Source organism: Papilio machaon, chromosome 16 (genome assembly GCF_912999745.1).
Source record: "Papilio machaon chromosome 16, ilPapMach1.1, whole genome shotgun sequence".
In the NCBI taxonomy this organism is placed as follows: domain Eukaryota; kingdom Metazoa; phylum Arthropoda; class Insecta; order Lepidoptera; family Papilionidae; genus Papilio; species Papilio machaon.
Window position 1 is genome coordinate 6,181,508 of NC_060001.1, and position 22,616 is coordinate 6,204,123.

At 33.8% G+C, this 22,616-nt stretch overlaps 2 protein-coding genes across 2 annotated transcripts in view; one reads left to right on the top strand and one right to left on the bottom strand.

Moving 5' to 3' along the window:
- LOC106716585 (adipokinetic hormone/corazonin-related peptide receptor variant I) overlaps positions 1 to 7,224 on the top strand; it is a 34,594-nt gene extending 27,370 nt beyond the window's left edge. Inside the window, exons 2-8 of the mRNA XM_014510120.2 lie at positions 3,213 to 3,595; positions 3,805 to 3,953; positions 4,412 to 4,555; positions 5,744 to 5,907; positions 6,207 to 6,330; positions 6,699 to 6,837; positions 6,979 to 7,224. Of these exons, the coding sequence (XP_014365606.2) occupies positions 3,335 to 3,595; positions 3,805 to 3,953; positions 4,412 to 4,555; positions 5,744 to 5,907; positions 6,207 to 6,330; positions 6,699 to 6,837; positions 6,979 to 7,188 (1,191 nt within the window). The 5' untranslated portion in view covers positions 3,213 to 3,334 and the 3' untranslated portion in view covers positions 7,189 to 7,224. The remainder of the gene's footprint in view (positions 1 to 3,212; positions 3,596 to 3,804; positions 3,954 to 4,411; positions 4,556 to 5,743; positions 5,908 to 6,206; positions 6,331 to 6,698; positions 6,838 to 6,978) is intronic.
- A 2,578-nt stretch (positions 7,225 to 9,802) lies between these two features.
- Positions 9,803 to 22,359, bottom strand: LOC106716577 (excitatory amino acid transporter 3). The gene is made up of 9 exons (XM_045681476.1): positions 22,211 to 22,359; positions 17,460 to 17,743; positions 17,032 to 17,211; positions 12,592 to 12,683; positions 12,137 to 12,320; positions 11,564 to 11,797; positions 11,071 to 11,262; positions 10,572 to 10,706; positions 9,803 to 10,343 (listed from the first exon to the last, which is right to left on the bottom strand). The coding sequence occupies exons 2-9, from the start codon at positions 17,720 to 17,722 to the stop codon at positions 10,178 to 10,180; spliced, it is 1,446 nt and encodes a 481-aa protein (XP_045537432.1). The 5' UTR covers positions 17,723 to 17,743; positions 22,211 to 22,359; the 3' UTR covers positions 9,803 to 10,177.
- Between the last annotated feature and the right edge of the window lie 257 nt (positions 22,360 to 22,616).

Consider the following 22,616-nt stretch of genomic DNA (forward strand, 5'->3'; position numbering starts at 1 on the left):
ACCATAGTTATGTGCCTTTTTATTTCAATTACAATTATTTTTATCTTAAAATCTAGTTACATCCTACCAGTTTTTTTATTGTTTTCTGACTTTCCCAGTAGCGGCTTTAGATTTCGCTTTATAAATTCTTACAATTTCGCAATTCAAAGAAATGTTAAACTTCGTCTAAAACGTATGCTAATTGTTTCGTCTTGGGAACGAAAATTGAGATTTTCAACGCCGCCGTCTTTATCTGAAGTTAGTTACGAACAAAGTTTCACAATTACGTTATAGATTTATCACAGTGAGGTATTGTTATGGTTTTTATTATTATAATCTGTAATATCTTAAAAAATTATCATAACCTGACATATATACTGTTGAGACATGGCAAGCCTGGTGCCGCGACGTCACGACCGACGTCACGACCGTCGGCGACACTCGCCATCTTGGACCCCACCGGCATCGGACGACCCTTCCGAACGAACCCTGACCGGAATATTCATCGTTTTTCAAGACGGCAGTAAACCAGCCTTTATACAGTCCACTATCCTAGGTCCTTAAACATATACAATCGATATAAATATTTTATTTACGTTATTTATACATAATACAGTTATATAAAATACAGAAATAAATATATATACCATAACAAATCACTTAAAGATTCTAGTTTCGTAACCAACATTTCGTATTTCCTCTAATAATATTTCCTAACAGATTAAAAATTATACTTATGTTTTCATTCGATTATCTCTTTGTTCAAATTCAATAGAAAAGAGAAATTATAACAAACCTATCTAAACAACACCTTAATAAGGATGTAATCACAGACTTATTAAAAATATACATGTTAGTATCATCAATTAGAACACTGAAATGTTTTGAAATAAACCCATAGAAAATAAATAAAATTGTCAACCAGTGACATGTGTAAATATAATTTCTCATTCCCATTGAATTAGAGTATCTTCAAAATTATAAATGTTTTTTAATGCGGTAAAGCTATTTAATGTCAAGTAGTATGGACGCTTTCATAGGGTTACTTATTAGGGTTACTTAAGAGCACTCCAAGCTGAATGAGAACTTCAATTTATTACTACTTAAACTTGTACCGCGTTGAAGCCTTTCTCCTTTCCTGTTTATATCGTTTCTATTTTTATATCGATGACGTAAAAGTACGAAATAATAGACATAATAATGATTGCTTTCATTTTATTTTAACGATCGGATCTGACTGGACCGAAATGTACACGTCCATGTGATAGCCATTTACCAACTGAAGTTACTCTTATAAATTACCTTATCAGACGTCATGATAATACAATATGGGAGGATTAATTATATTGACCTAATTTCAAAATTGGTTCAATCAAATAAAAAAACAAAGTCAACTTTTTAATTATCACGACAAGCAGAGTACAAACTGAGTTACCGGTGACTTGAATCAATCTCCATGTTTTAACAAAATTGATTTAAAAACTTTCTATCTTTCTGAAAGTGATTTTAACGTTGACAGTTTATATTAAACGATTCAAACTTCACCAAGGCTCGAGGTTAGCTGCGAATATACGAGTATGTATATGTCCCACCGACACTTGACATTGTGTTTCGTCTGTGGACTAGTATTGATACATGTTGTAGTCTGTCGCTTTCATCATCATCTCCCTGGCTTTATCCCATTTACGTGGAATCGGCGCACAAGGTTTAATAAACCTCAAAGTTTTGGCTTATTTTTTTACGGCCGGCCGCCTGCCTGTCGCCAACCTTACTTGGGAGGAATACATTAAAATGAAATATGGTAGAAACGAAACAATTATAGTTATATAATTCAAAATTATATCTAAAAATGCACTAACAATAAAAATTAGTAATTAAACACTATAAATAAAACAAAACTTTAAGCTCTTATCGCTAGGTACTTAGTTAGTGATCATTAAAAACTTCAGTGGTACTGTCATTTTTTACCACCTCTATATTTGTGATAATCGTCATCGTCGTCCGAACAAGTCTTTACTATCAAGAACTAATTCATGTGTCACGGCAGTCGAAACTGTAACATTAGCATTGCAGTGTTTAATACGAAATTGCGATCCGCCATAAAGTTTGTTTGGCACTATACCCCATACCGCAAAGCTTAGAAAGAACTTTGTACTTTGAGTCAACTTTTATTATTGAGTTTAATTATCGATTGATGAAATACTTTCATATTATTTGTTATAAAAATAATTAAAAAGTCTATTACTGATATATTCTTTTTATGCCGTGAGGAAAAGTATCAAAAATCTTATATATAAAATTCTTGTGTCACAATGTTCGTTCCCGTACTCCTCCGAAACGGCTTGACCGATTCTCATGAAATGTTGTGAGCACACTGAGTAGGTCTGAGAATCGGCCAACATCTATTTGTCATACCCCTATTAAGTTTTTGAAATGCGCGCGAAAGGAGTCGCGGGCGACAGCTAGTAGGAAATAAAAATACATAAATCTAAATATTATCACAATAACATTAAAGCGTACTGAATTATTCGAAATAACAGTTTTTTTTTATTTTACTTTTGTACAAGCAAACAATTTGCAACAAACAATTTTGATAATTTCTAACTATTCCTTTATAAAAGCTTTTATTTAGTTTCACCTATCCAGATGTTACTGATTCAACTCAAATTTTTCATACATGTAAATCGCGTGATAGTGCAATATTTTGATGATGATGGTTGTTATCTAATTATGAAGTTGGAAGGTAGCCGTAGGAACTTTACAATGAAACGACAAAATCACATCGAGTTTGGGCTCGTTTGAATCGTCTTGAAGATTAGTTTTTCTGTTTTAAATTTTTACTTCTTTTAATTAACAACAACATAATGAAACCTTGTTTTTAAAAAGTTTTTTTCTATTAATTATTTCTAAATATCAATTACGGTTATGGTTTACGACAAAATCAAAAGTGTGATTCGAACCTAGAACCTGTAGCTACTAGAATATTTACTTAGACATTATACAACATACAACACTGTAGGATAAATACCAGCTTCCCTAAGTTATCAGAGATATGGCTTCATTAACGTACAAGACAATATTAAAATCGAGTACAAAATATTTATTAATTTTTTCCGACGCTACTTTTACCACATGATTTCAATGTATTCCGATATTTTCTGCTCCTTTACTTTTCACTTGTCAGAAAAAAGTCAATTTGCTTCATATATCAAGCGAGAAATCCTTTGTTCCAGGCACGATCCAATGAATTCCCGTACACCGAAAATTCCCCACGAAATGATCGAGATTACGCATTACGTGATCAAAATGTTTACGTGTAGACAAAGACTATAGAAAGGATTAGAAGATTATTATCATGGATATAGACGAGAAGGTATCTGGTCCGGGGGGCGCGTCACAGAAAAACTGGACGCATTTGAACACCAGCAATGAACTGCCATTAGAAATGCGCTTCAACCATGGACATATGGTGTCTATAACAGTGTACACTGTATTGATGATAATATCGGCAACGGGCAACTTGACTGTCCTGTCGCAGCTACTAAAGAGGAGGCGAGCGGCTCGCGCGAGTAGACTCGACTTGCTACTCATGCATTTAGCAGTCGCCGATCTGATGGTATGTAGTAATTTATAAATCTACTGTTTTTTATTCATGTTTAAAGTATAAGGCTGTTTCCCGTTGGGCCGATCGGCCTAGCGATCCGACTTGTAAGTACATGTAATTAGTTGATGCTCAACTAACAGTGGATTTCCACTGTGGAAACACATGTTTATAACGGTGTTTCGGCATTGCAAAGCCAGCCTAACAGTATGCGTGGTATACAGGTGACATTCTTGATGATGCCGCTGGAGATAGCATGGGCGGGCACAGTGCAGTGGCTAGCGGGCGACTTCATGTGCCGCCTTATGATGTTCACCAGGACATTCGGCCTCTATCTCTCCAGTTTCGTCCTCATATGTATCGCCGTGGATAGGTAACTTTCCAAGCCTATATGTCTATGAAAAACCTCCAGATTGTGAACTTTGATTCCACTAATACAAAATACTAGTACAAAAATAATGTAATCTTAGTTTTTTCAAAACATAGTCGCTCTAAAGTCAAAAGTTTAGTACTTTTCTAAAAGAAAAAGTCTCTTTGAATTGCAACGAAAAGCGTTTAAAGTCCGTTCAGACAGACCGTGACAGAGAGCAAAGCAGTTTTTTTTTATCGCAAACAAAAATTGATATATGCTGTGTATGATTTTATTATAATAAATATAATTTTATTCTGTTTTTGATTTTGCTTTGTACGTCTTTTTATCATAGATCTATCTAATCTATAAAGGCCAATTATATTTGGGACAAAATAATAAAACATCAATCGGTTATGGCCTTAGAAATAATAATAACTGGTTTTGAGTTACATAGAGTATACACAGTTACATTATTTCAGATACTACGCAATTCTGAAGCCTTTGAATGTCAAATGGGAGGCGCGCGTGCGGAAGGCGCTAGCCACCGCCTGGGTATGCGCTGGTCTCGCAAGCCTGCCGCAGAGCTTTATATTCCACCTGGAAGAGCATCCTGATGTTAAAGGGTATGATATTTATACTACACTGCAAAAAAACAAGCGTCACTCCAAGGATAAAGTGACTAAGGCTACCCACATAGATACTTAACTGTTAAGTTACCGATGCCCCGCTAATAATTATGATGTCTAAGTTAAGTGGGAGAAGCCTGGGCGTCGCCATGGGGGAAGGGGGGGGGGTTGCAACTCCCCTTAGAGAAAATAATAATGTAAAATACAAATACTGCTTTGAATAAGACGATATTAATAGTAGCTGCAACATTCTAGATTTAGCCTAGATTATCGTCTGGCGACGGCCATGGGTAGAAGTGCGAGGATTAAGAAGGGTAAAGCCTTCAACCCATATATCAACTTACCAAATCATTGTAAATATAAATTTTGTTTACATCAGTGAAATGTAAGTTAATTATGTGTATATTTATTGTGGTATTTGATGTTTCAATCCTTGTCAATTAACGCGACTATAGTAAGCTAAGGTTGACGACAGCCTTTGAATACTTATTACAGAGGTGTCACGGCAATGGGGTCACGCCACAAGGCGGGTACACTCCGGTAATTTGCAGGGACACTGGGGTACACTGCGGGGATACGATCTAACGCTCTGTCCATTCAATTAATGATTCAATTTATATAATTTAACGTCTGAATTGCAGATAATTACATCTATTTCGTTTCAGTTAACAATTATTCGCTACAGAATTCGATAGCAAAATTGTAGGTTTTTTTAGAAATGGCTTTACTAAAATTCTTGCATAATATAATTAATAAGTGGGAAATTTTTGCCATAAAATATGACTATATACAGTACAGTACAGTAGTATAGTACTTTAATAAAAAAGATCTTGTATGTGTACAGAGTATATTCGGTAATGGAATTATTAGAATTTCCAATTGAAATAGGAAATTTCCTCGAATCGGAAATAACTTTCTGTATCACAATCACGGAGTGGAACACGTGCTCATATTATGGAACATGTGTTGAATCCATATTGAAGTTATATAAACTAATTACTATGTGACAAAGTTAAAACAGGAAACAGTACATCACCTTATATTCGGTTAAGGATGATCAGAATAAAAATAATAATATATACAAAAATTCAAAAGTAAAAATCACCAAAACAACCAAAAATGTTCACAAAATTCGAAAGTTTTAATACTTGCACCTAAAATATCTGATATTTTATTCTATTACAGATACTTTCAATGCGTATCATATGGCTCTTTGCCGACGGAACGACATGAGTTCGCCTACTTCCTCGTCAACATGACGCTAATGTACATCGCTCCATTGGTGTCCACTCTTTACTGCTCCTCCGCAGCCCTCGCCGAGATCATACGCAGAGCCAACACCGCTAATGGTATTATATTACAATTACATAGACCATTTGCCAAATACTTTTACCATGATAAAAATGTTCATAAAATTGTAATTTGGCGGATTTATGCCTTACATAAGACAGGTCCGAAGACGTACTCTTAATTTCATTGTTCTGATAGGGATTAAAAGAAGCTTTGTTCGTAAAATTACACATTTAAAGCGAGATTAAAATCTCACTTCTAAAACGAAAATCCTACTTGAAACTGGTATACTACAAACGAACGTAACTGAACTTCTATCGGCTAAATCTCAAGTAATATATAGGCATTTCAATTCCAGATAAAATGCGACGTAGCGGTGTTGGTATACTCGGTCGAGCTCGAGCGAGGACTTTGAAGATGACTGTTACTATTGTCTTGGTATTTTTCACGTGCTGGTCTCCTTACTACTGTTACTGCTTATGGTGAGTATGTACTCTAATTTAGGTTACAATTGGTCACACTTGGTTAGTTGGGACATTGGTTAATTAGTATTAAAGGCGATACTTAGTGTAGATTTTTCATACCAAATCTACAGTAAGGATGTCCATTTAAGAACAAAGTGCGGAAGATTTAATTAAGATAATTGTTTTCCGAAAACTAATTTAGATAATTTCTAGTATTTTAAATTGTCTAAACTTGAATGTAAACCGAACAATCAAAATCGTCAATTTCCACTACCATTACACCTGTCCTTTAATTCGATGGAAACTCACCCTAAGTTGGATAAACGTCAAATGTAATTTTTATCAACGTTTACAATTGATTTACAAAATATAATTTTTCGTTCTAGGTATTGGATAGACAAAGAATCCGTGAGAAGTCTAGATCCTGCTTTTCAGAAAGCTATGTGGCTATTCTCTTGCACAAACTCTTGCGCCAACCCTATTGTTTATGGTGTATTCAACAGAAACCGTTGGCATACGGGTCCGGTAAGACGAATATCATTACTTAAAAAAAAAAGTTCGGTGACAGTTAGATTTTCCAGTGAGCGAGTGACACTGAAAAACTGTTTAATGTGATTAAATGTTTAGCTTAATTTTTAATTTAACAAAATCATTTGTGTGTTGCAGAATGCAAGATATCGCAATGGAAGTATGCGAAGAGGATCCCGGTTCCCTTTCGGCGACTCGATGGAAATTTCTGCAGCAACTTTAGTCCGCGCACGAAGCTCTCTGACCAGTGAGAGGAACGGAAGAAGAGATTCATCGTTTAATTCCAAAAACGGAACGCAAAAACAACTGAACCATAATAATAATCTCGTAAATAACGGTGTCGTTTAATCTATGATGGTTGATACTAGGGATGTTCAAAAAATAGCTGTTTAACAACGTTAAAGCATAATATTTAATTGCTAAAAGCTATTTTTATAGTCTAAGATATTGTTGTAAATTAAACTATTTTGATGTAAGTACTAATGTATATTTATATGTATATTTGATCTAAGTCGATACAGAAATTTAAAGCTTTAAGACAAAGCCTTTAGGGACATCCTTTATATTCATATAATAAAAATATAATCTTTTAATGTCGCAATTTTCCAAAATCACTAGTTTTTTTTATTCAATACTGACTATAACTGTAAACGTAGTTATGAAATCTATATATATAAAAGAAAGTCGTGTTAGTTACACTATTTATAACTCAAGAACGGCTGAATAGATTTGACTGAAAATTGGTGGGCAGGTAGCTTAGAACCAGGAAACGGACATAGGATAATTTCTACCCCGTTTTCTATTTTTTATTCCGCGCGGACGGAGTCGCGGGTAAAAGCTAGTAACTTTTAAAAGTCATACCTATAACGAAAGTTTGTGTGAGTATAACATGTTATAAGTTTTTTTTTTTAATAGAAAAACGATACTGTAAATGATGACAGTTTTTATGAACGTAAGCCAAGACGATACTGTTTAACTCAGTAGCAATATTTCTTGTTTATATTTGTTATCAAATTTTAATAGCCATAATTTCTTAGTAATTAATTATTAGAGATACTCATTCGTTTAAGTTTTTATTCCTACATTCCAAAGTTTATTATTTAAGTTTTAACTTATAGGTACATTTATAAGAGACTGATTGACCAAAATGCAAAATCCATGTTTTTTTTTCTCGTTTCAATGTTCGCGCAAGCTAACATGTTTTAAATTTTATATTTATTTGTTATACTTATTTAGTAAACAATCTTGGCTGTGAGGGAACTCAAGTATATGTGTGTTGATAAAAGTGAGTTTTGTACCAAATGTAATATATTCTTTTGAGAGTAAATAAAGGCGAAATTCCTGAATTCAACAAGTTTTTATTAACAGTGTGTAATTAACAGTAGACAAAAGAGCACATCAATATGTTAATTATTTATTAATATAAAATTTAAGAAGGGCTGGTAGAGGTAACCATCAACATATCGACACTTGAAAGCATAAACGCTGTAACCCCTGAAATCGCGAATATGTTTTTCACACGTTAATAATTTCAACCATTATCAATCGATAATGATTTTATTATAGGTTAGCACAAACTACACAACATTGCTAAATACCGCATGCTTGTAGGCGTATCAGCTCACGAGTTATGATTTTTTGGCTCTCCTGTAAAGTTCATACTTTCGGGGTTACAGCGTTTACGCTTTCCAGCGTCGATATATACGTGACGAAAATTAAATAAACGGATAAATAATTATTTTTCGAGTATACTAAAACTATTCAGCAACGATTTTTCACATCTGAATAAAGGTATACATCTTAATATTATACATAATAAATACTTCACAATAAACATATATTTCTAGTATTTTAACATCGACCTGCTACTCAATTATACAATATTCAACTTATAGATTGATAAGGATATCTGACCAAACTAAATTATGAGAGCACACTAGCGCCACCCCAGTCATTGTCAGAAAAGTTTCTGAAGTTTTTTAACGTACTGTAGGTGTCTTTTATTTTTCTTTTATGGCATTTTCTATGCCTAAAGAGGTTTTGAAAAGTGTAAATAAAATGTCACTTACTTCATAATCAACATTTAATTTTAATTTTATTTTATGTTCCTTGTGTTCTATTAAAGAAAAAAATAATACCTTTTTAAATAATTTTATTCAAATAAAATATATGTGATCGTAATTAATAATAAATAAATAAATAAATTTTTACTTTATAAATCTTACGATCTACAATAAAGTTAATTTGGCTACGATTTGTACTTATTTAATTAATTAAAATTATATTTCTTTATTCACTAATATAAAAACTGATTTAATCATAAATATTTTGTCATTAAATGAAAATCAATTATTACTCATATAAAAAACAAGAATTTTGTAATATTTATTAATACGTAAAACATTACATATAAAAAACTCAATAAAACAAAATTTATCATTTGGAATGCAAATAGATGTATGACTGGAGATTAATAATAATATATAATTTAATATTTAAATTACGATATGGCACATTCACTGTTAAACAATCTATACATGTATACATTTTTACAAAAATAGAAGGGTAGTATTCAGATTTAAAAAAAAATTCAAAGATATCTCTCACGTAATTCTAAAAGTTCAAAAGATTGCCAATTTATCGTAGTTTTGTTAATATCTTGAAACTACTAACAAACATTATCAAAAATGACTATATTTTTATCAATGTAAGAGTATTTTTTATTACAAGATAAAATGCTTCACGAAGATGTCAATGTCTCAAAACCCGTTCCATGACCTGTCAAAAATCTTCAAATGCTTATTACAAATAAGAAAACTTTTGAGAAACCATGAAATAGTTTTTAAGTACTTATCAAATGTCTTTTACACAAGACAAATCAAACTGTCCATGTTACACACAAGTAATTTTTAATTTATTACACCCTATGAACATCAACAATTGTTTTTAAACCTACGTTGAACCTAACATGTCTTTTTTTGATTTGGGAGCTAAAGCTTTGGTAATGTTAAACATGGGCTTTAGTTCTTCAGTAAAGTATAGTCACACCATTACTTTGTATTGATCACATAATTTACGATCTTTAAAACCAGTGATTTACTTTATATCTGTCTGAAACTGATATTTAAATGCTAAATAAACACTCAACGTGATACTATTTTCTACATCTAATAATCACAATAGTTTTTGTAGTTAACATACTGCGATGAATAAAAACTGTTGCTGGCTGGTAACACAATTATGCTATTACATATTAACGTTATAACTTATTAAAATAACGTTACCGCTACAACGTTATGTGAACACATTACTGCGAATAGCTGTTATTTTACGTTATTCAATGATCGCCCTTCTCTAGTTCGGTAAGTTCGTGCGCGGGAGCTAGTTCCCTATCGTTTTGGTGGATGGCGCGCGATTTTTCGATGTCACCTTGTGATAACGTGGTTACAATGATGGCTCCCAGTGCATCGCAGACGACGTTAATCGTTGTGCGGAATCGATCTCTGTAACAGTTATTGAGTTGAGTTAATTTTGGATGTTAAATAGTTTGAATATATAATAGTTATCGAATGTCGTCGATGGTTTTTTAGTAATCCGGTTCAGTTCATCATACCTAAAATTTTAATGTATGTGACTATGTTGTATTATAGCTGTCTGCGGTATTCTAGAAATTTCTTGGACTCGTCGGCCATCGGTTATACATTAATTCAATAATTATTATATAAACTTACAGAAGCCAGTCGACCGCAAGAATGATGGAGACATCTTCAGCGGGCAGGTTGACGGTGTCAAGCACCATTACCATTGTAACCAATCCCGCCTGAGGGATACCGGCAGCGCCTATACTGGCCGCAGTTGCAGTCACACTGAAACGCAAAAAAACTTACAATCTTTATCTTTAAATCTTTATCTTTATTGTAAAGTATTGTTAGAGAAGGTAGATTTAAGAAGAGAAGGTGGAGAAGCAAAAGGTTAGGATGGTAGGGGCACATTATGAAGAGGTAAGAATTGCATCTGATACCGAGAACTTTAAATATTAATATACTTACAATACTTCGGTAGGGGTAGACCTAAGTAGAAATGTGTGAATTGCGTGTAAGGTTATTATTGAGAAGGGAATGATGAAAAGACAATCTAGTGCACCATTCCCAAATAAAGTTGAAGGACGGGAAGATAATTTAGACCAGTTTAGTAAATCCGATGTGAAATATATTTCGTTACACGTCTCACCTGACTGCAACAATCTTTCCGAACGACATCTCCACCCTCCTAAGCTGTGCGATGAAGATGGCGGCGACCGCCTCGTACAACGCTGTGCCGTCCATGTTGATGGTAGCGCCAATCGGGATGACAAAGCGAGTGATGCGCGGGTCCAGGCCCATGTCGTCACAGCAGCCTATTGTTATCGGCATTGTGGCCGAACTGAAATACAAAACTCACTCTCGCACTCACAATCGTTTACGCTCGAAATCAATAATCGACCCTTAATTTTTTTTAATCACTTTGTATAAATTAAACTATGAAAATTATTTGATCACCCTCTAAAGAATATATCACGCTTTTCTATTGCAATATCAATTTTTAGATCGGTTAAATTTGAACCATAAGAATTAAAACTTGTAATTAAAAATACCTCGGATATAAAAAACGAATGGAGATCGATTATTGAGTTCTACCATTAAAATATCGACAAGAATCTTAATTACTCATTTAAATACTTTACCTTGAAGCAGTTCCAAACGCTGTAGCCATAACCTGACCCATTTTAGCAATGTAGCGACACGGCAACTTCTTTGTAGCCAGAATGAATAGAACGCTGAGCGTACCAAATCCGTGCAAGAACAGACCTAGTAATACTGTCATGAAATACAATCCTAAACGACCCACTAAGTCTGCGAAAGAATCTATTTCCATGATCTTTGCTGTTACTAAGAAGAACACACCGAGCGGAGAAAGCCTGGAAAACGAATATTACATATTAGCCTAATATAATTTAAAAAAAACAATTAATTTAAAGAATTAGTTTAGACTGATTTTGATCCATTAAATATCACAGACAGTTAAACCTTTGCAGGATCTAACGATAGCAACCATGTTTGGATGTTTGGATCCAGATCGGTTAAACGAGTCTGAATTAAATGATATTCCAGACTGCAGTCCTAAGTCTGGAATATGTCTGGTTGTGCAAAGGCTGTTAATTCAGTTGTTTTTTATTTCAACGCAAATTAGGAGGCGATAGCTAGTTCCCGATAAATGAATACAAGACATTTGTAAGTAAATTCGACATCAGTATTACCAAATAACCCATCCAGTGATAATCATCATGGCTTCAGAGAGGGTGTGGAAGAACTCCTGCAGGGGTTTGCTCTTGTCTCCCATCTTGCCCATGGTGATGCCTAGCACAATACTGAAGCACACCAGCCCCAATACATTGGTGCCACTCTGGTAATCTCCTTCTATCTTATATGTCTCGATATGTCCTGAAAAACAAAAAAAAATATTAATATGATCCGTGTTTCAAGAGGATAGAAATTGTAAGAACACCTTTGTTTGATTGTCGTCACTCAGATACTGTCGCAATCACTTAAACGGTTACTTGAAAACTGGATTAATGTAGATTTAATATCATCTAAATCTATATTTAGGGACTCCCATAGTCATTTAATGAATCTTACTGAGAGTGGCAGTAAGACATACATAATTAATGCAATATTAGTTACATAAATATAACCACATACAGTTAAATATTACCTTTGACCATTTTGCTATCTTTGGGGTCGTAAGATAATCGAGTTCGGTAGGATGCGATTGTCGCTTGAGCGATGTTCTCTGGAAACACATTCCTGGAAACAAGAACATTTTATTGAATTTTTAAACGCTTTCTAATTACACAGATGTGTACGAGAAGTGATGTTTAACACGGGATTCCATTGCGGAAAAACCCTGAGAAAATAATTATTTAAAAAACAGACAACCATAAGATAATGTACAGGAGTTTCAGCAGTGAAAAAAATAACAACTGTATTAAAATAAATAGACAATGGATCCTTTTGTAGCCACTTAATAAAAAGGGCTTAGATTAAAATATCCTTATACATCAACTTGTCTTCTGAGAAAGAACAGTTGAAAAGTATAATTCTATTTAACCCAGCGGATACAATAAAATTGCACAGCGGATACGTTTGAATAACATGAAAATCGTATCTTCGGTGGTTCTACAAACGAGTACCAAGGACGGATCTTTTTACAGTGGTCGGATATTTCCGGTGTCATCAATTAGCCAATTTAAAAACAATATAAACTGTAAAGCTATGAAAAATACACGACCACAAGCGCTCATTCGAACGGGCGCTTTTTTAACGCCGCATTAAAGGCGACGTTGACAGCTTTCGAGCGACGAACGCTTTAAAATTAACTTTAAGCTTAACATACAACACTGCGAAAAACAAAAGCTGCGTGTTAAAAGCGCTGCCGTATTATCAAATTCTTGGGAATGCATTTTTTTCTTTTTGAAAGCTTTTTTAACGCGCGTTAGAACAACGCCCGTTCGAATGGGGGCTAAATGTGTTTAGGTCACTTTTAAATATTCATAGAGCTCGTTAATTTGACGTTTTTATTATAGCAATTAGCGAAATTGCTGCCAATAACCAGTTGCTAAAAATGTGCTTCACTTTTTTATCTTAAATCTCCGCACATCTATAGATAGAGTGAAATAAAAAGCGTTTCGTTTAGTTAACATAATCACATTTAAAACATCTAGGATTTCAAGATTAGTATTAATATTATTTATAAGGAATAGTGAGTACATCTTGTAATATAAGAAGTCTTTTTGACTTCTTATATGTGCAAGATTTTCGCCAAAGTTCTTTTTCATTTTGCGAAGTTATACAACGTCGGTGAAGTTTATTCGATTGACCTTTTGTACTGTCACCTGGCAGTCTGTTACCCAGCGATCAGCAACATCATTGTTCTGATTGATACTATGCGTAGGGTTGCCACTTTAACATTTATATTAAAAAAACGAAAGGCAAAGTTCTATAAAAGTTTGGGTTTAGTGTCTGGTTTTTATTTCTACTTACCTTAAAGTAAATCGCCAAATAATAGATAATTGTTTATTATCATTATTATAAGCTTTGGGCAAGTATTTTGAAATATATCAGAAGGGTCATTATTTGACACTGTGTATTTAAACGTAACATATTAACAAGTGTCGACATACATTTGAAACTCACAATCTAGGGTTGTCAAAACTCATTAAATCCAACTTCTCTTAAGGATTTTTTTTCTTTTCTTCTTTGAAAAGATACAGTTTAAAGATACAATAAGAAGTCATGAAAATGTAAATTAGCTCTGAACAGGTACAATAGTACAGATCACATAAGCTTAAACCGTTAATTTGCGGCTCAACTCAAGGCTCATGTCTATGTGAGCCGATGAGCCGACGAGCCGCGAGCTACTTGGTGACTAGCAGTTCGCAGCTCGTATTTGAGCTGAGTTGTAAGCCGGTTCACTGATCTGCAAGTCATCTATTTAAGTTAAGTTACCCATGACTTTGGAATTAATATTACAGAATGAAAAAGAACTTCCCAAAATATCACCTGAGTAACACTAAACTGAATATAATACAAAATACATCATTATTACGTCATTATTTTTGAAGGTCATTCCAGCGTTACGCATTTATTTCTGTCAGAATGTTGACATCCCTAATATCGTGTCGTATGTAGGGCGCTGTATAAATAACCATTTGGCTGATGAAGAGTGACGAGCAGGGAACGAACGCCCGGACAGTTTCACTTCGGGGACTCACACCTAATAGACAATTACTATGAACAATCTAATGCTATACGATTTCGCTATGTACTTCAGTTAACATTTGATCTAACCAAATAATTTTGACACAAAGTCTGAAATCACTTGAGCAGACAGTATGTACTACGTACTACATAATAACGAGCCCCAAATTCTAGGTTAACTAGATTTTTAATTACAATTTTTATACCTAATGTAATAGTTGTACAACCATTGTAATTCTTTTCCTTTATAAATTAATAATTTAACCAAATAAATTAAAAACCTTATTTTATTGAGTAAGAATGTTTAAAGTCGAAATCAAATGAAAAAAACGGCGCCATAGGAAAAACAATGAAGATGACAGTTGGTGCGTGTTCGTGTGTAGAGCAGCGACAAGTTAACCTATGGCCCACTTCACACAAATGGGCCAATTATCCCATAAACTTATCGCCTAGTTCACAACTAGGGCTGACACATTTTTGACTTTACATGATTTGACATCGATCTCTTCGGGTCAGATAGTTTTGTGCCAAACAAGCCAATAGATATCTTTCTTTTCATGTCTTTAAGGATTATATGGATGTGGACGCTTTTTTTTTCGTCGTTTACAAGAAGAACAGAAGGTTGTACAGGTACTCGGTGGGTTTCACTGTTAGTGACCGTCTTCGATTAATGATTGGCAGCCCTATTCCTTACGTAGACGAAGATTAACAAAAGCTTTATCCTAGACATACAAAGAATACCAAACTACATATGTATATGTGTAATTATACTACCTTCATTCTTTAACAAAACCCGTTAGTGAACCCCCAAATAACTGATACTAAGAAGAGAACGTCCGAGAAGAAAATGAGGCGTTAATTATTGACTTTTGCCCTCTCGTACCTTGATGCATATCAGAATTGATTGGCTCATTGAACACTACAAAGAGTATTTGCAATTGTTTGCAATTAGAGAATTTTGTTGAAATGCAATTGTTTGAAATTTACATGGGTTTCTTATGATGATCAAGGTAAAACTAGTAAATATTGCCATCATTTGAGTATCTGTAAAACAGAGTTACAATAGTTAATGTTTAATCAAGTAGGCTTTTTATTCTTCTTTTGGTTGTTTGCTCCATCTTTTGTGAGGCAGAACAGTGTTGTGGAAAATGCTTTCGAAGTAAAAATATCAAGTCCCCCAATGCGTGTACCATTGTAAAAAAAATGTTAATTTAACTAGATATTCATCCTCGATATCTATAAAAGATTCCGTCCACGCGGTATTAACAAAAAAAACTTAAATAGCCTCTGTATTCTTTCAGACTATTTCTATATCTATGCCAATTTTCAGAGAGATTCGTCCAGCGGTTCTGGAGATACCTTCTAACAAACATCTATCCATCTAAACATTTGCATCTTTATATATATAAAAGAAAGTCGTGTTAGTTACACTATTTATAACTCAAGAATGACTAAATCGATTTGACTGAAAATTGGTGGGCAGGTAGCTTAGAACCAGGAAACGGACATAGGATAATTTTTAACCCGTTTTCTATTTTTTATTCCGCGCGGACGGAGTCGCGGGTAAAAGCTAGTTTATAATATAAGTAAGAAGTAAGAGTAGCATTATCGCGATAGTAGAAAACATAGCAAATAACTCAAATAACAAATTTAAATGCGAACGGATGGCGAAAATTAAACGACGAGTTAGCACCTATTAAAAACATTAAAGTGATGAGTGATCCCGACGATTAGGAAAAGGCCGCGAGCCAATTGCACTCGGCTGCTGATATTTCATCCGCGATGTCGGAATAGTTTTGCATGCGCATGTGCATTTGTTGATTGTTCATTGCATCTAAACAAATGACACACTAAGGAATGGATTTCTTAGCACTTTTCCTCATAAACTCTGTCATACCATAAACCTCATATAAATAAAAGTAAATAGTAACATTATTACGAAATACCAGTATTCAGTTTAAGATATTCAGCTTCTTTTTAATGTTGTCTAACCCCGGCACCTAAATTCATATACTAAAATAAAAAAAGTAAAAAATTCTTCCTAGATTAAGTAATTTTAAAGATTAAGTGGAAGACAATAACCAAAGAGACTGCGGGGAAAATTTGGCACATGAAAATCTGTCTCTGTCTACTCCAATTGTATATATGGGTTCATTATTTTTTATCACATGGTATTTTGCCGTTCGTAATTGCCGACGCATTACGCGTGTTGTAGGTAAAATACCTTTTTATGCGAACTCTTTATTCTGTTATCACACATTAGCTTTTGTCTTGACAAATCTGCTCACTCTATAACAAACCTAATACTCTTTTAGCAAAATCCTAAAATCTGCCGTAGAATGAGATTATTTCCATCTAAACACAAGTTTAAAATGACAATTTATCTTAACTTTACCTTATCAAATCGAGCAGCGTGTCTGAAGTCAATGTGTCTTTAGTAACGACTTTGGTGGCATTGGGCTGGCTGTACGCCTCTGGGTCTTTGCCCGGCTTAATGGTGGTGACGAGAGCGATGCCAAGCATCACTGCGCACACGGTCGTCGTCATATAGTAGATGATAGCTCGGAGTCCGACCCTGGAACATGTTAATACAATTTAACATAATTTACAATGTAATCTAATTTTCGAGGAGCTAGTAAGCGCAACGCAAAAGAGGTCCATACCCGTGACTTTTTTGAAATACCAGTTGGTAAAACATATTGCACAAGACAAAGACCAAGTGAGGTCGTCTTTTTTTTTCGTCGCCAATGTGATGAAAGCCACACTTTTAATGAAAGATGGGTACCCTAGTTGTAGAGAACTAAAAAAAGGTAATCAACTTACTTGCCAGACAGACTGAGATCCAGAGAACCTATGGCCGAAACAATCGAAGATACCAGCAGTGGAACTATCAAACTCTTTAGCATCCTGAGAAATAATTCCCCGGGATATTGGAAGTACATGACGTCACGACGCGACCACTCGTGTCCCGACGCACGGAGACCCCATCCCAGTAACGTTCCGGACACCACGCCGATTACTGTCAGTAAGGTGAGCAGGTTCTCGCGTAGGAACAGAAGACAATTCCGTCTTATTTGCAGCGGCATCTTACACTTCGGGCGTGATTTCTAAATAGAAAAAAAATCATCATAATCAGTTCACCTGGAGCAAAGCTATGACGTAACACATAAAAAAAACATACAAAAGACTTGATAACCTCATTTTGGAAGTCAGTTTAAAACATATAGGCAAATTTTCCTTTAAATCATGCATTTGTAATTATTTTCACTTATAATTTATATTGATACGACATTATAAACATAATATAGTTTTTTTTATGTTATATTTCCTAAGACTTGCTTAAGTCGCACAAAGTTGCACAAGAGACGAAAATTCTGAAGCAGTTTCTGAAGATCGTAATAATAATAAACTGACTCAACAAAGATAAAGTAATAGTAAACAGTACATGTGCGTCAATTCTCTAATATATACCGTAAAATGTATTTTATAACACAACAATAATACAGATACGTAGAAAACAGTTTCTAAAATGGCTATATTATTAATAATTTAAGTTGTACATTCAGATTTTTTATTATTTTTTAATGATACATAAACAAATAACTTACATTGACTATATTAAAAAGATTTGAATGTATTACAATAGACATACCGCAACTACGATATTATGAGTTTTTTTACAAACAAGAGTAAAAGTAATCAAAGTTGTTTCCTTCACGCTAATTTGTAACAATAGCCATATTATACGCTTCGTATTAACAGACTTTGAACTAATCTATATATATAAAAGAAAGTCATGTTAGTTACACCATTTATAACTCAAGAACGGCTGAATCAATTTGACTGAAAATTGGTGGGCAGGTAGCTTAGAACTAGGAAACAGACATAGGATAATTTTTACCTCGTTTTCTATTTTTTATTCCGCGCGGACGGAGTTGCGGGTAAAAGCTAGTTTATTATAAATATAACAAATAACAAAACTGATGAAACTGGTATATTTATAACTAGCTGTAACCGCGACTTCTTACTCTAGCGATACTTTCATACAACTTCTACTTCTATCCCCCCCTTTTCAACCCTTTACAATAATTTTTCGCATTTTACAAGAGCCAATGTCCTTTCTCTGGCTCTAAGACTATCTGTATATCGAAATACATTTAAATCGGTACAGTAGTTTTGGCGTGAAAGCGACAGACAGACAAATCCACAATCAAAGACGTTTTCTTATAACCATTTAGAAAACTATTCATAGCTACATACATATCATAGCTCTTATGGTTCGTCGTCCGATTTTCGATCAGAACTACCGAGCAAATTTAAATATTTGACTCTACGTAATATTTAATATCTTAAAACATTTTAAGTCTAAGTGTTTATTTAAGAACATATTGATTTGATGTTAATATATAAGTAATACATAATTATAATAATATATTAATTCGTGTATCGTGTTTCTATAAGACGATCTCTCTATAACATCAAATGGCATTTGTTGGCAGCGAGACCGCACTATTGTTGTCTCGGGCTTGCGGTCCACGTGCACGGCGTCTCGGGAATTCGACTCTACGCCATCTTCATCTGAGTAATAAATACGGATTTAATTAATAGTAAAGTTCACGCTTTTTATCAGTAGTCAGTTCCATTGTGACTTTGTAACCTAAATAGCTGCTATATTTACTTGCTTATAATTATTTATGACTACACCTCAAAATCAGGTAGAAACAGATGATAAAATTAAAAATGAATTGCCAGCCTTAATGGGTCTTAAATTTAGCCTACTACCTAAGGTAGTAACTTTCTGGACAAATCGCTGTTTACCGGAGAAAAATAATTAAAAATGTTCCAATTATGTTTGTCGAATATGTCAATCTTTATCAAATGTTTGTCCAACTCAATTAATCTTAGTGAATTTCGCAAATATTTGAGTGAAATGCACAGTGACTAGTACACGTGGGAGCCAGGGGGATCGCGGGCGCAACGAGTACGCGCGGATGTTGGCGCGGAAATCTTTAGTTAGTGGCCGCGCGATAGATCCGCGCTCCCCCACGCTCCCCCATCTCCCCCACACTCCCCAACGCTCACACGCACCGCAATACACTTTAACTGTGTTGACATAATACTTATCATTGCTATCGACAGATTATCACGTTTTTTTTTATTTGAAGAATAAATATCCGACACTTCAGAGTGGCTAATAGTTCACTGAAGGAGATTTTTAGAGTAGAGTAGGCTAACTGTTACGTTTAGAGTTGTTAAGTCTCCCTTAGTATAGATTTAGTATGAAAACCTTTAATGAATTTACGACTCTCCGGCAGTTTGTAGATGTAATTTACAGTAACTATCACACAGAGGCCATTAACTGTTACTTGTACAGTCCATTAGTGTAGGTAAACTTAAACTAAATCTGAAAACATAACGACTCTGATTTCGGTAACAAAATCTTTAATAAAGTGCCTTTAAACGACTGTTAAAGCTTAATTTACGCAATTTTTAATAATTTCTCTAGATTAATTTTATTGAAAGGGAATAAACAAGCAACCTCACAAAATTAATCATCAATGTATAAAATAAAAATAAATATCTAAAATAAATATTAAAAACCTAAGCTGGATTAAATAATAATTTTGAAATTTAAACATGAAAGTGCGAATTATCGCGATCTATTTGAGATGTAAGCTATTTCATTGTGTAGAGTTGAAGTGAGCGATGGATCTATGAACGGTAATCCCCTGATTTAGGTCGATGACAACTGAGCATTCGTTCAGCATTTATTCATTCACAAGCTGTTGAGAATCGGAACAAGTGGGGATCATTTTCAACCATCGTACGACATCAAAATGATTGGCAGAATATTTTATTTATTTCTTTCACTAGAATAAAAAATGTAAAAAAAAAAGTTTTAATTTTAAACTTAGAATTTTTAACAATAGTTAAATATCTGACATGATTCTCTTAAGATGTATTCAAATTTTAATTCCTTGTTTTATAAATAAATCAAATTGATATTGAAATAATCTAAAGCAAATGTTTCTCCATACATTTTCACGTTTCTTGAATTACTACCGTTAGACATCAACGCGCAACTTAATCGACTGTATATCTAATTGCAGTTTTTACTAAACGATTTTCTCGATGTGAAAAATTAAGTGTGGGTAGTAAACTTATTCCATGTGTTTTAAAATTTAATTAAAAAAAACATAAGAAACCGACAGATTAAACAATGAATTTGACATTTATTGATAGCTAAAATAAGTGACTTTTTAATTTTTTTTTTAACTTCCTTAAAAATATCCAAAAATATATCAAAATTCAATACATATTTAAGAGTACATTTTCTACATTATTTTCCTTTTCTTCTTGAGATTAGTTCTAATCATGACACAACGTAGTTTTAAATCGTAATTTATCGGCGTTCACAATATTATTTACTTTCCAAGGGCCTTTATTAATTTTATCCGGCGGAAGAACAAGCTTTTACTGAGCACGCAAAAAAGTTTATTAGTCGTTTGGTCACAACAAAGCATTGCAAATGCAATTTGTGCCAACAAGTGTTTCCGGCCACTATCAAGGCGAAGTAGACGAAAGAATATAATGGACACGCCGCAAGGAAAACTAAGAGAACTTTAATAAAATTAAACTCCCGCCAGTCGGGAAAATATTCTTCCAAGTTGGTGACTTTTAACAAAAAAACAAGACAATTTGAATGTCTTAATATTAAATAAATGGCAACCTATTAATTTTTTTAATGTAATTTTTTCAATTTTAAATAATTTAAAATATCTTTAAAACATGTAATTCATTTTTATTTGCATTGAACAAATAAAACAGTACGCAGCAGTATGTTCTTTGTTAAACGCATTTTAGGGTAATCCATAAAGGTTAAAATGAGTTAAATAATTTATTTAACTAAGTAATCAAGATACATTTTACTAATCACACTAATACCGAATCGAAATAAATGGATAAAGTCTACAGATAAGTTACGACATGATAATTTTCAATTTCACGGCGCATGAAATGAGTACACACTTTATAATGTTAACTTTTCTTAAATCTGCCAATTTATTTAAAGCTTTAATATAAGTGGAAAACCTTTGCGATGTTTGGAATATGCACTTACGCTGAATTTCACAAATGCCGCCCAAATGTTTTTTTATCATGATGAAATAAGATATATTTATAATAACATAAATAAGCTTTTGTTTAAAGAAGTTCGTTTGAATTATTTTAATGATTAAGAAACAGAAGATTATTATTATTTGTGATTATTGATTATTTGTAATACTTGTAACAAACATTGGCATTCCCTCATTATTCTTTCTCTCTATTAAATTTTCTTTATCTGCTACTTGCAATTACGACTTTATGAAATCCCCCCATACACGATTACATCTTAAACTCCGATTTAAATTTAGAGCTATTTAAAAATAAGTGAAAACAGTACATAATATTATACATAATATATAATTAAGGCTAGATCAACAGGTGGATTTAACGAGAGGAAAATTTGCTATTTCTCTAGAATTTAATTAATATTAACAGACGACAATTTTGTTTCTTATAAAAATTCTTACCGGACTTCGTGAAATAAGAGTATATTAGCACTCAATAAATTGAGGTGATAAACACAACAGCATCACTGAGATCGTAGCCGCGAGTCGCTGAATCGGCACGTGCGTTTCTCACGACTGCCGCGAGCTGACTGACGAGCCACTCTGTCTGGTCTTCCTAGGATCCTGTGGGGGGATCGCGAAGGGCTGCGGGACGGGTGAACGTTGCGAGGGGGGGCGGGCGCGTCGATTGATCTGCGAGGCTTCCGGCGACATTTCATGTCCTGAATGAACCTCTCGACAAGTATCTAACTAGGCCTACGTAGGGCGGAGTTACGTTTATCGAGGGATATGTATCCGACGATTACATCTCATTACGACGTATTGACAAATTTTATGACATAAGTATAGAGAATAGATAAGGCTCCTA

What these genes read in the sequence shown, in the direction of transcription:
- LOC106716577 (XM_045681476.1), bottom strand. Translation starts at nt 17,722, where the DNA reads ATGCCGCTGCAAATAAGACGGAATTGTCTTCTGTTCCTACGCGAGAAC. An exon ending in GATCTCAGTCTGTCTGGCAA is followed by an intron (nt 17,212 to 17,459) that starts GTAAGTTGATTA and finishes AACATGTTCCAG; the next exon opens with GGTCGGACTCCGAGCTATCA. An exon ending in AGATAGCAAAATGGTCAAAG is followed by an intron (nt 12,321 to 12,591) that starts GTAATATTTAAC and finishes TTTGTTTTTCAG; the next exon opens with GACATATCGAGACATATAAG.